At 42.7% G+C, this 12,624-nt stretch overlaps 1 protein-coding gene across 16 annotated transcripts in view; it reads right to left on the bottom strand.

The window, feature by feature from the left end:
* lhfpl2b (LHFPL tetraspan subfamily member 2b) overlaps positions 1-12,624 on the bottom strand; it is a 171,275-nt gene that overhangs the window by 42,153 nt on the left and 116,498 nt on the right. For 15 of the 16 annotated variants that reach the window (XM_072547317.1, XM_072547326.1, XM_072596257.1 and 12 more), the window contains one exon: positions 3,301-4,073. In XM_072547317.1, coding sequence (XP_072403418.1) covers positions 3,301-3,721 — 421 coding nt within the window. In that variant the 5' untranslated portion in view covers positions 3,722-4,073. Of the gene's footprint in view, positions 1-3,300; positions 4,074-4,427; positions 4,447-12,624 lie in introns of those variants that run through there. The other variant, XM_072547443.1, reaches the window with a different exon arrangement.

The following is a 12,624-nucleotide window of genomic DNA, read 5'->3' as shown; positions in this document are numbered from 1 at the left end:
GCCCCCTTAGGTCTCTTTTATATCTTTCCACACTCACCCTAAACCTATGCCTTCTAGTTCTAGACTCCCCAACCCCAATCCATGCCCCTCAATTTTATAAACCTCTATAAGGTCACCCCTCAGCCTCCAACGCTCCAGGGAAAACAGCCCCAGCCTGTTCAGCCTCTCCCTATAGCTCAAATCCTCCAACCCTGGCAACATCCTTGTAAATCTTTTCTGACACGTTTCAAGTTTCGCAACAACTTTCCAATAGGAAGGAGACCAGAATTGCATGCAATATTCCAAAAGTGGCCTAACCAATGTCCTGCACAGCCGCAACATGACCTCCCAACTCCTGTACTCAATACTCTGACCAGTAAAAGAAAGCATACCAAATGCCTTCTTCACTATCCTATCTACCTGTGACTCCACTTTCAAGGAGCTATGAACCTGCTCTCCAAGGTCTCTTTGTTCAGCAACACTCCCGAGGTCCTTACCATTTAGTGTATAAGTCCTGCTAAGATTTGCTTTCCCAAAATGCAGCACCTCACATTTATCTGAATTAAACTCCATCTGCCACGTCTCAGCCCACTGGCCCATCTGGTCCAGATTCTTTTGTAATCTGAGGTAACCCTCTTCGCTGTCCACTACACCTCCAATTTTGGTGTCATCTGCAAACTTACTAACTGTACCTCTTATCCAAATCATTTATGATAAAAAGTAGAGGACCCAGCACTGATCCTTGTGGCACTCCACTGGTCACAGGCCTCCAGTCTGAAAAACAACCCTCCACCACCACCCTATGTCTTCTACCTTTGAGCCAGTTCTGTATCCAAATGGCTAGGTCTCTCCTTCAACTAACTTTTTACATTGTTCGAATTGATTCTTTGCTGACCCACCATATGTCAGCCCATTGCAAATAGCTGTCCTGTTTGTACTGAGGATGTACAACTGTTAATGAGCTATGACCGTATCATTTAAGTGAATATAGTGACATAGAACAGAAATTCCACTTCAGACTCTGCATTTTTAAGCTAATAATTGAAATACTTTGATCAGGAGGTGACGCATCTCAGAATAAGTTTTGAACTATACTTTTATTCTAAAGGGAAATAAAAAATTAGTGTTATTCATAATTAGAAATACCAGAGTTTCAACTTTTCAGTCATTTCAAAAGTCAGAATGGATACAGTACAATCTATACATAAAAGTATAAACTGCAATGTGCTTCTGTTACAAATTTTTGTGTGAAATTCTTAAAATTATAGTCAAAATTCACTTAGTTGGTTGTGGAGTTCATCCATGAGCCTCGTAAATTGTTGAAAGCAAAGGCACACCTAAAGTTTAACCACCTGGAGACTATCTTTTAGGCTGAGCTAGGGGATTTCAATAGTTCCCTTGCCACATCAAATAAAAAGAAATTAATTTCTGAAGCCTGCTACTTAATCTAGTATTGCTGTTCTGGCAGTGAGAGAGTTAATCTATCCAGGCAATGTTCACTCTGTGTTCCTGGAATAACTCTTGAGCTGACACTGAAACCAGTTTCAGTGCAGACTTGATGAAGCTGACTAGATATGAATTCCTTACTGTATAGTTCCACCTTCCCCCACACCATCATCATTCTCTCAGGAGACGGTTGGATGATCCCACGTAATGCCACTCCCTGGTGAACCTGTTGTGGCACTACCTGCCTCCCGACTGCTTCTTCTCATGCTGCTGGATATCGTTCTCAACTGGTCAGGAGGTCCCCTCATAGCTTGGGAATTATATTCACTTCTCAGTTGAGGCACACTGGCTAAGTAGGTTGTAACTGATGTGTTGCCTGTCACATGATAGTGTTAAAGGATCACAGGATCCCTAGTATGGAAGGAGTCCATGCAGCCTAGAGTCTACATTGAGCCTCTGAAGATGCCACCCATAATCAACCCTCTGCCATATTCACATAACTCCACATTTCCCATGGCTAATACACACAGCCTTCACATCCTATGGATGCTATGGTCAATGTTAGTATGGCCAATCCACCTAACCTGCATATCTTTGGACTATGGCAAGAAACTGGAGGAAACCCCCGCAAACACTGGGAGAATGCCTGTGTGGAGTTTGCGCCATCACCCGCGGCTGGAATCAAACCCTAGATCCCTGCCGTTGTGAAGGCAGCAGCAGTGTTAACCACTAAGCCACCTTGCCATACATAAGGATGTGGGAGGGTGCAAAATCTGTGAGCCCAGGGTTGTGAAAAACAAAATTAACCAGAATTTTTGTTATGGTTGTGTTATAATCCCTTAGTAAGAGTGTTCATGTAAGAATATGAGTCTGGCACCAATATGTTATCGCCACTTAGGGGCTTGCTGTCTGGCAAATGCACTTTCAAAACTAAAATCACCAACACAGTGTGACATATACCACAACTGGCCCTGAATTACAGCCACTGCAGAACCCATTGCTGAACAATTATACGAGGGACTCATATTTAGCAACTTAGCCTTAAAACAGGTTTTGTTTAAAGATAAATATTTCCAAAAGCCTGTCTAACCTATTAATGGGAAGGGCAAAATCACAATGTACTGATACTGTACGCATTCCTCCATCTTCACCTTCCCACCATCTCCATCTTGATGGGAGTATCCTGAAGCCATGTTTTTTTCTCAAGGAGTTATCAAAGGTGAACAAACCAGGTGTGGGACAGAGCAGCCACAGTGAAATATTCACATGAAATTGTGAAAATGCAAAGACAAATGTAAAACAAATTTTGTAGACTTGAAGGTTTCCTGAACATTGGAGAAGAGGGGAAAATAAACTTCAGTCTTAAATACTGCCTGCCAAGCAGAAGACATGACACATTGGAAATGCATCAGAAACTTGCTGTTTTTGAAGTTGTTTTATCTAACAAGGAAGGAACCATGAACAATGCACATTGTATGAGAGGTCAATATATCAGTTTAGTGTTTGCACTTGAAGGAAAAACCATACGTTGAAGAATTTTTGACAGCCTTTTTGGCATTTAGCAAAAGGTACAATAGGATACATTTACATAAAAACCATTCAGATCATGATTCTGAATGAGAACATCTGTTAGTAATTTACTCCTAACATAGTGTGTATTGATGCAACCTTCCAGGTATTATGTAATGCCTGACTATAAAATAACTTCTGAGTGGCTCAGCAGTTTTGGCATTAGGATTCTGGTGCTAATTGTCTTAAAGCAAAAATGTCATTTCCAGTGACATTTCCAACCTATGGTAAATCCACCCCCTTCCCCAGTAAAAAAAAAATCAAAGTGTTAGTTCAGCGAAATCAGTCTTTTACAGTCAAACTTACCTGCAATTCCCTGTAGTAATCCACAAATGTTAAAAATGCTTTTCTTCAGAATACTCTGCACACACATGGTAAAGACCGAGACAAAAGCCACAGCACACAGAATGAGAATTCCTGTCGCCAGGAAAATAGCCGTCGCTTGCCAAAATCCACTGGCAATTTCATTGAAGCTGTCAGCGTACGGACCACACAGGTTCCCTCGTTTTAAAGTTGGCAGTTTGATGCAGCGGCTGTAGATGCCCAGTTTTGGGTGGTAAGGGTCTCTCCACGTGTTGGAGCGGTTTGCCAGGACAGGGCTGCTGTTCGCTTTCGGTCTCCCCACCAGCCAGTCTGAACTCATGAAGGCAATCAGCTCGGCAAAGGCTACCACAATACTGAGCAAGGTCCACAGCATCGAGCGGCAAGTAACAATCACATGACACATGGTTTCATCCGAACTGGTGCGAAGCCCTTTCCTCAGTCCACTCAAAAGTAGGAATGTTGAAGCTTTAAAAACAAGGTGAAAGTTGTCGTCCAGCAGTACCGTTGAGATTGAGAACGTACTGATGAGGTGAATCCTTATAATTCAGTCAACTGCCACACAAATGGCTTTAACTGTGTTCATCCAAACGACTGGTGAGACTTCTGTCTCCTGTCGGCGGGTTCCCTTGAGCTAACTTTCAATGGGTTTGTGTGTATTTATCAGTGTGTGCAGCTCAGCACATGACGTTACATTTCACTGGAGGACGGTCCAAGGTTTGCCCACAATCTTCTTCATATCAATATAAAAGACACACCTACAAGGGAGAGAGGGAGAGAGAGAGTAAATGTTAAATCAGTAGAACGAAACCGCACCCTGAGAGGAAAGTGACCTCTCTTTAAATTCTGAACTAATACAGAGTAAAGGTTAATGAGAGGCCAGCAAATGGAGTTGGCTGGAAACTTCTAAGATCAAACTGTCTTGTGTTGCATGCTTCCTTTGTTGCCGGGCAACGACAGGTCTCTGCTGCAATGGAGATTAGTACATTGAAGAAACTCGATTCCAAAAACAGATTCCCCCTCGTTACACTCGGGTCTGCCTTTCCGAATTAAATAGTTGCACATTATCAGAGAGAGAGAGAGAGAGAGAGAGAATCTATGGATCCACTCACTACAAACTAAGTTCAGGAACCGAGTTGCTCGAAGCCTTCCTTGTGATCGCATTCAGTGAACGAGTTCACGATAGGAAATTCTCTCAAGGTTTCATTTTGGCCATGCTTAGAGAGGAAGGCGAGAATCTCAGGAGTATTCTTTATCCAAAGCACGCCCTCATTTTAGACAGAAATAATTGGAACCATTCGCCGGCACTGATTTTGTCCAGTTAGTCGGCTTAGTTAACAGGGAAACCCCAGGGTCTAGATTAGTGTGCAGTGCTGTTTGAAAGGTCATGCTGCCTGTCGCTTGCATTCAGAACTGCTCTAGAACACGAGGACATTGGCCATGATGATAGCCCCGTGCCACCGGCACAGTGGTTAGCACTGCTGCCTCACAGCACCAGAGACCTGGGTTCAATTCCCACCTCAGGCGACTGTCTGTGTGGAGTTTGCACATTCTCCCCGTGTCTGCGTGGGTTTGCTCTGGGTGCTCCTTTCCTCCCACAGTCCAAAAATGTGCAGGTTAGGTGAATTGGCCATGCTAAATTGCCCGTAGTGTTAGGTGCAGGGTATATGTAGGGGTATGGGTGTGGGTGGGTGCACTTCGGCGGGTCGGTGTGGACTTGTTGGGCCGAAGGGCCTGTTTCCATGCTGTAAGTAATCTAATCTAAAAATATTAAGAAAATCAATGCAAACCGAGAAATAAACAGACATTTCTTTAGTTGGTGCATTATTTTTCTACTTGAAATGAGGAAAAGTTCTGAGCAAGCAGCTTTCCCCATAACCTTTGTTCTTCTAGGAAAGTTCTCATGACAAATCTTTTCTTTTCCCCTTTTCCCTCCCCTGGTTATTCTGTCTGAGGCTAGCTTACAGTTTCTCGGTCAATGGTCACCTTCTGCCACTGTAGTTCATTCTTCACACATGCTCCAGGCAGTTAGTATGAGCAGGCTTTCGGAATCATGAAGGGAAGTGCAGTTCAGTCCATTTCTAGAGCTGGCTACTGGTTAGGCAGCAGTAGGATTTTCTCCTATCCAGAGATAGGCTCAGATGAAGTTAACTGAATCATAGGATCACTACAGTGTGGAAGCAGTCCATTCGGACCATTGAGTCCACACCAAACCCTCCAAAGAGCAGCCCACCCAGACCCACTGAATTACTCTATCTCTGTAATCCTGCATTTCCCATTGCTAGTCCACCTGGCCTGCACACCGCTGGACACTCTGGGGCAATTTAGTATGGCCGATCCACCTCACCTGCACATCTTTGGAGTGAGAGAGGAAACTGGAGCACCCTGAGGGAATTCATGCAGACACAGGGAGAATGTGCAAACTCCATGCAGTCATAGAGTCATGGAGAAGTACAGCATGGAAACAGATCCTTTTGTCCAACTTGTCCATTCCCACCAGATATTCCTACCTAATCTAGTCCCATTTGCCAGCACTTGACCCACATCCCTCTAAACCCTTCCTATTCATATATCCATCCAGATGCCTTTTAAATGCTGCAATTGTACCAGCCTCCAAGTCACCCGAAGGTAGAGTCGAACCCGGATCCCTGGTGCTGTGAGGCAGCAGTGCTCACCTCTGAGCCACCATGTCACTCCTGATTGAACAAAGGACAGAGGTCATTCTGGGGCTTCCTGTAAAATGCATCTGAACAAAAAAAAACTTGGCAGACTTCCACATTAAGGTTCACCACCACAGTAGAAAACTAAACAGAAGGAACATAGAAGTATATTTTGAAAAGAACTTCGCTAAACTATTCCTTGAAATACAACACTAACTGTTCCTCGAGGGCAACCAGGGATGGGAATCAAATTCTACCCTTTCTAGCATTATCTATATCACAAGAATGAATTAAAAACTTGCAAACTGACGTCTTTGATGCAGATATAACTACAAACTCTTTCATTCCACTTCAACTAAGTTTCTTGATAAGACTGGCACCAAAACAGTTAACTCACAGCAGTAAAGACAGTAAACATTTAACTTTAATGGAACTATTGTTAACTTGACATCAAATATGACCTGATAAGATCTGTTTGACAGTCAAATAGAGGAACTCCGTATACAATTACAAGTAGAATACTAATGTTGGCAAGACAAACATCACAAACTGAGCTCAAACTTAACTTTGGAGAAACAATTCATCATCCTTCTCCTCTTCTAAAGTTTACAGCATAGAGTTTCAACTTGCAAAGGGTTTGAGGTTATCAGGCAAACATAAGAACTAGGAGCAGGATTAGGCAATTCAGCCCATCGAGTCTGCTCTGCTGTTTCACACAACAATGGTTGATCTCATCTCAGCTTCAAATCCTTTCTTCCCACTCATCTATAATCCTTTAACCCGTTACTAATTAGTCATCTATCTATCACCTCCTTAAATTTACTCAATGTCTCAGTATCCACCACATTCTGGGCTAGTGAATTCCACACATTCACGATTCAGAGAAATAATTTCTCCTCATCTGTTTTAAATCTGCTAGTCCTTGTCTTAGACTATGACCCCTTATTCTAGATTATCCCACGAGGAAACAACATATACTTTGTCAATCCCCTTATACCTCAATTTGATCTTTTTTACTACGAAACCCCAGAGAGTATAGGCCTAAACTACTCAATCTCTTCATAAGACAAACCTTTCATCTCTGAAAACAATCCTGTAAACCTACTCTGAACTGCCTCCAATGCAACAACATCCCTCCTCAAGTAAGGGGACCAGGATTTTACGCAATATCCTGGGTGTGGTCTGACGAATGCCTTGTACAATTACATGAATACTTCCCTAATTTTATACTCTATTCCTTAGCAAAAGATGCTAAAATTCAATTTTCCCTCCAAATATCTGCTGTACTTGCAGGTCAAGGGTTTATGCTTCAAGTGGTCTGCATGTTTACCACAGCATCATTGATCAATATGTGGACATTACATTAGCACCCCTTACTCCTATTTATGGGTAAAATCACAGCTTCTTAGAATCAGATGGATCTTATTGAGATAGGTTTGGAGGTGGGGTGCGGGTAGATGTTTATCACATGGTAGAGTGCCAGTAAGGGAACCCTCTGGTTTCCTGTCTGTGCTCCATGAAACCATAGGCTGGACAGCTTGATGATGATTTTCTTGCCCTCTGATAAGGTGCTTAAATATTGTGTGGCATGTATGTTTATTGCCACTTATCAGCCCAAACCTGGATATTGTCTAGGTTTTGCCGCATATGAACTCGGACTGCTCAGTGGCTGAGTAGTTGCAAATGGTGGTGTATGTTATGTAATCATTAGTAAACATTGCCACTTCTGAACCTACAATGGTGTGAGGGTCATACATTAAACAATCAAAGATGGTTGGACCTAGAACACCGTTCTGAGCAATTCCTTGCCATGTGTGACACCAATCAGTAGAGAGTTTCCCATGATTCTCATTGACTCTGGTTTTGCTAGGGCTCCTTGATGTTACACTCAGTCAAATATCAGGTTTATGTCAAGGGCAGTCATTCTCAGAATCATAGAGTCATACAGCATGGAAACAGACCCTTCAGTTCAACTTGTCCACACTGACCAGACATCCTAATCTGACCTAGTCCTATTTTCCAGCATTTGGTCCGCATTCCTCTAAACTGTTCCTACTCACATACCTATCCAGATGCCTCATGACATCTCTGGAGCTCCACTCTTTTCTCATTGTTTGGACCAAGGTTGTACTGAAGTAAGAAGCTGAATAGGCCTGGTGAAACTAAAACACTGTCAGTGAGCAGGTATCATTGGGTAAGTGCCACTTTATGGCACTGTCAACAACACCCTTCATCATTTTGTTAGTGGCTGAGAGTAGATTGATGGGGCAGTAGTTGGTCAGGTTGGATTTGTCCTGCTTATTGTTTACAGGACATCAGAGTCAAGATTACAGTGGTGCTGGAAAAGTACAACAGGTCAGGCAGCATCCGAGGAGCAGGAAAATCGTGTTTCGGGCAAAAGCTCTTCATCAGGAATGAGGCTAGGAGCATCGGGGGTGGAGTGATAAATGAGAGGAGGTGAGAAGGAAGATAGAAATATGGGACAGATCATGAGGACGGTGCTGAGCTGGAAGGTTGGAACTGGGATAAGGTTGGGGGAGGGGAAATGAGGAATCTCGCCATTGGTTTGAAGGGTCCCAAGGGGGAAGATGAGGCGTTCTTTCTCCAAGCATCAGGTGGTAAGGGAGTGGCAATGGAGGAGGCCCAGGACCTGCATGCTTTTCCAGCACCACTCTAATCTTGACTTTAATTTCCAGCATCTGCAGTACCAGTTTACTGCTGGGAAAGCACAGTGGGTCAGACAGCATCCGAGGAGCAGGAAGATCAACGTTTTGGGCAAAAGTCCTTCATCAGGAATGAGGGGAAATGAGGAGACTGGTAAGTCCAGACAACATGTCCGGGACTCCCACACCAATCAATCCCACTCCCCATGGCTGAACATTTCAACTCCTCCTCCCATCTGCCATGGGGAGTGGGATTGATTGGTGTGGGAGTCCCGGACATGTTGTCTGGACTTACCAGTCTCCTCATTTCCTCTCATTCCTGATGAAGGACTTTTGCCCAAAACGTTGATCTTCCTGCTCCTCGGATGCTGTCTGACCCACTGTGCTTTTCCAGCACCACTCTAATCTTGACTTTAATTTCCAGCATCTGCAGTACCAGTTTACAGGACATCGCTGGGCAATTTCTACATTGTTGGATAGCTGCCAGTGCTGTAGCTGTAAGGGAAAGGCTTGATGAGGGGCATGACCCCAGTGCTGGATCACAAGGCTTCAGTACCATTGCCAGAATAGGGCCAGTGCACATCGCCTTTGCAGTATCCAGTGTCTTCAACCATTTCTTGATACCACATGGAGTGAATCCAATTGGTTGAAGACTGGCATTGGTGATGCAGGGGACCTCTGGAGGAGGCAGAGATAGATCATCCATTGGCACTTGTGGCTGAAAATTTTCCCATTGACCAACCAAGTCGTAACCTTGACCTGTGTTTACCAATCCCTTCCTCACCACCCTGCCCCCCACCCCACCCCCACCTCTTTATCTGCAGCTTCCCTTACCCCCACCACCAGTCCTGAAGAAGGGTTATACCCGAAACGTTGAATTCTGCACCACCTGATGCTGCCTGGCTTACTGTCTGTCTAAACTGCAATTGCTTCAGCCTTACCACTCATGCTGGAGCTCCCCCATCAGTGAGGGTAAGGATAGTGATGGATCTTCCACCCCCAATGAGTTGTTTAATCGTCTATCTGCATATTAATAAATAAATGCTAACTAAATCCTAATGACTGTCACTATTGCTAACAAAATAGAGGAAGTTTGACAGTTTTAAAACTATCAGATACAGGAGCTGCTTCCTATTCTCCACAGTGACATGCGCATACAATTTGATGTTAATATGCTCACTCTTTTACATTAGAACACTGCAAAAGAGTGATAATTATTCCAAATTTTAAAGGAAGTCTTTGTGAATTGCCATCTGTGCATTGTAATTAAACAGTACAAGAGCTATTTGTTGTCATAATTGCCTGACAAACAGAAATTAGTGCTGAAGCATCATGATCTTTCATTCTTTATGGATTTATTTGAATGGGTTTCTTATGTTTAATACAGCAACTTTAATGAAGAAAAACATTTTGCCTTTATTTCACACTTGTGTGTGAACCAAATTACATTTTTATAAAACATAATTTGTTCATTTTGGGGAAAACCCTGGCACAGTTATAAAACACAAATGTAAAAGCTTAGGAATGCATGGCCAGGGTTTAAAATTCTCTATTCTACTTAATCTAACAAAATTAGGTATTGTAAGCTAGAATTTCCAATGTACAAATTTCATCTGCCAGCTACAGTCTGGGTGGGATGTACAAGATAGATTTTCCTCCAGCACCACTCTAATCTTGACTTTAATTTCCAGCATCTGCAGTACCAGTTTACAGGACATCGCTGGGCAATTTCTACATTGTCGGATAGCTGTCAGTGCTGTAGCTGTAAGGGAAAGGCTTGATGAGGGGCATGACCAGTGCTGGATCACAAGGCTTCAGTACCATTGCCAGAATAGGGCCAGTGCACATCGCCTTTGCAGTACCCAGTGCCTTCAACCATTTTTTGATACCACATGGAGTGAATCCAATTGGTTGAAGACTGGCATTGGTGATGCAGGGCACCTCTGGAGGAGGCGGAGATAGATCATCCACTTGGCACTTGTGGCTGAAAATGTTCCCATTGACCAACCAAGTCGTAACCTTTACCTGTGTTCACCAATCCACAGGTGCTATTTTTCCTTCCTGTCCTAACCATGTTATGTATCGATATGGATTGTATAGATTCAGCCCTGGCAGTCAGATTGACCTTTCCTACTTTAGAAAGTTAAACGTTTGACCATATTTTCTCTGTATTTGGTATTTCTTCAGGTTTAATCTTTTGTTTTAAGCTTATGTGAGATTTGAGAAGTTAGGGCTGCTTTCCTTCAAGAAACATTGCCTGAAAGGAGTTCTGATAGATGTATTAAAGGCCACGAGATGTCTGGTCAGGTGTACAGCAGGAGAAACTGCTCCCCACTTTAGAGGACACAGGCTTACAGTAACTGGCCAAAGAAGGAAAAGCAAAATGAGATAAAAACATTTCCTCACAGTGAGTGGCAAATGTCTGGAATATGGTAACTAGAGTAGAGGCAAGATCAATTAAAACATTTAAAAGAGAATTAGACTGTTATCTGAAAAGGGAAAAAAAAGTCAAGAAGTCAGGCAAAAGGTACAAAGTGAATTGCTCACTGGAGAGTCAGTGGAGACCCAATGAATTGAATGGCCTTCTCCTGTTCTGTAATAATGCTGTGATTCTGTAACCAGAGCCGTACTGACACAAGTTTATACATATCATTTTACTGTTACATTGTGAAGTCCTCTGTGCTTTCAGTGTACATTACCTGCAATAGTTTAACCATTGTTCATAGTTTAGTTTAGTCATGCTTTCAAACTGTTTTTTATCCATTCACAGGATGAGGGCATCACTGGCTAAGCCAGCATTTATTACCCATACCAAGGGGGTGGTTAAGAGTCAACCACATTGTTGTGGGTCTGGAGTCACATGTAAGCCAGACCAGAGAATGATGGTAGCTTCCTTCCCTAAAGGACATTAATGAACCCAATGGGTTTTTCCAACAATTGACCATGGATTCATGGTCATTACACACTCAATTCCAGACTTTTATTAAATTCAAATTCCATTATCTGCCATAGCAGGATTTGAACCAGGTCTCTAGGATATTCCCTGGGCCTCTGGATTAATTATCCAGAGATAATACCATTAGGCCATCACCTCCCCTCAAATTTACATTTGCACTAACATTTCTTCCAAGCTGCATGGTCACACAAGGTGGCCCCTTTAAATTACCAGATGTGCAGCTGTGCAAAAAAAAATTAAAGGACCCATACATTTAACCAACCCACACAAAAAAAAATTTAGATGATATATTGGTTTGTGTTCTTCTAAAGGTTTTGCGATAAGGGCCGTGACACAACCTGTATCAATGCCCCGTCAATACAACATCAGCGAAAGATATCTGAGAGCAGTCCATTTCTATCTATTGCCCTCCATTTCTCCAGGAAGACAACAGCATGCCACTTGGTGCCTTCTTGTATTGTGCAACTAAGATGGGAAACTACGCCTGGATCAACAGGAGTATCATAGATCCTTCAGTTCACTATTTGGCATGCTGTCCAAATCATTTGATTTGATTTTTCAACAGTCTGATTAGTTCTCTTTTGGGTTAGGAAAAAAGAATTGGAATATCAATGGACTCTCTAACGGAACCCCTCCTGCATAGCAAGGATATTAATATGTGAAAATAATCCAAAGGCTAGTGCACTGGGAATACTTCAATGCAAGTTTAAAGTATTGGGTGAGATCTAAGATTACTGCTGACTTGCTATCACTTGCCTATCGTACAAACTCAAGATCTACCCCGGCGTGCAGAAATATATTTCTTGCACATTTTGATGTTTTTGGTTGGTGTTTGAAGAAACTGCAATATAAAGTGATATAAAATGAAATGTGGAAATGAAAGTCTGTATCTTGCTTCACAATTGTAGAACATACTATTAAAGAAGTAAAAATTGCAGTTATTACACATATTAAGAAGCCCTTCAATCACTTAGCATTAACCTGTACTGATCAAAGAACTGCAATGGTAACTCTATTATGCCCTCTGCAG

Source organism: Chiloscyllium punctatum, chromosome 2 (genome assembly GCF_047496795.1).
Source record: "Chiloscyllium punctatum isolate Juve2018m chromosome 2, sChiPun1.3, whole genome shotgun sequence".
NCBI lineage: Eukaryota > Metazoa > Chordata > Chondrichthyes > Orectolobiformes > Hemiscylliidae > Chiloscyllium > Chiloscyllium punctatum.
The sequence above is the reverse complement of the archived record's forward strand: the minus strand, read 5'-3'. Positions and strand labels throughout refer to the sequence as shown.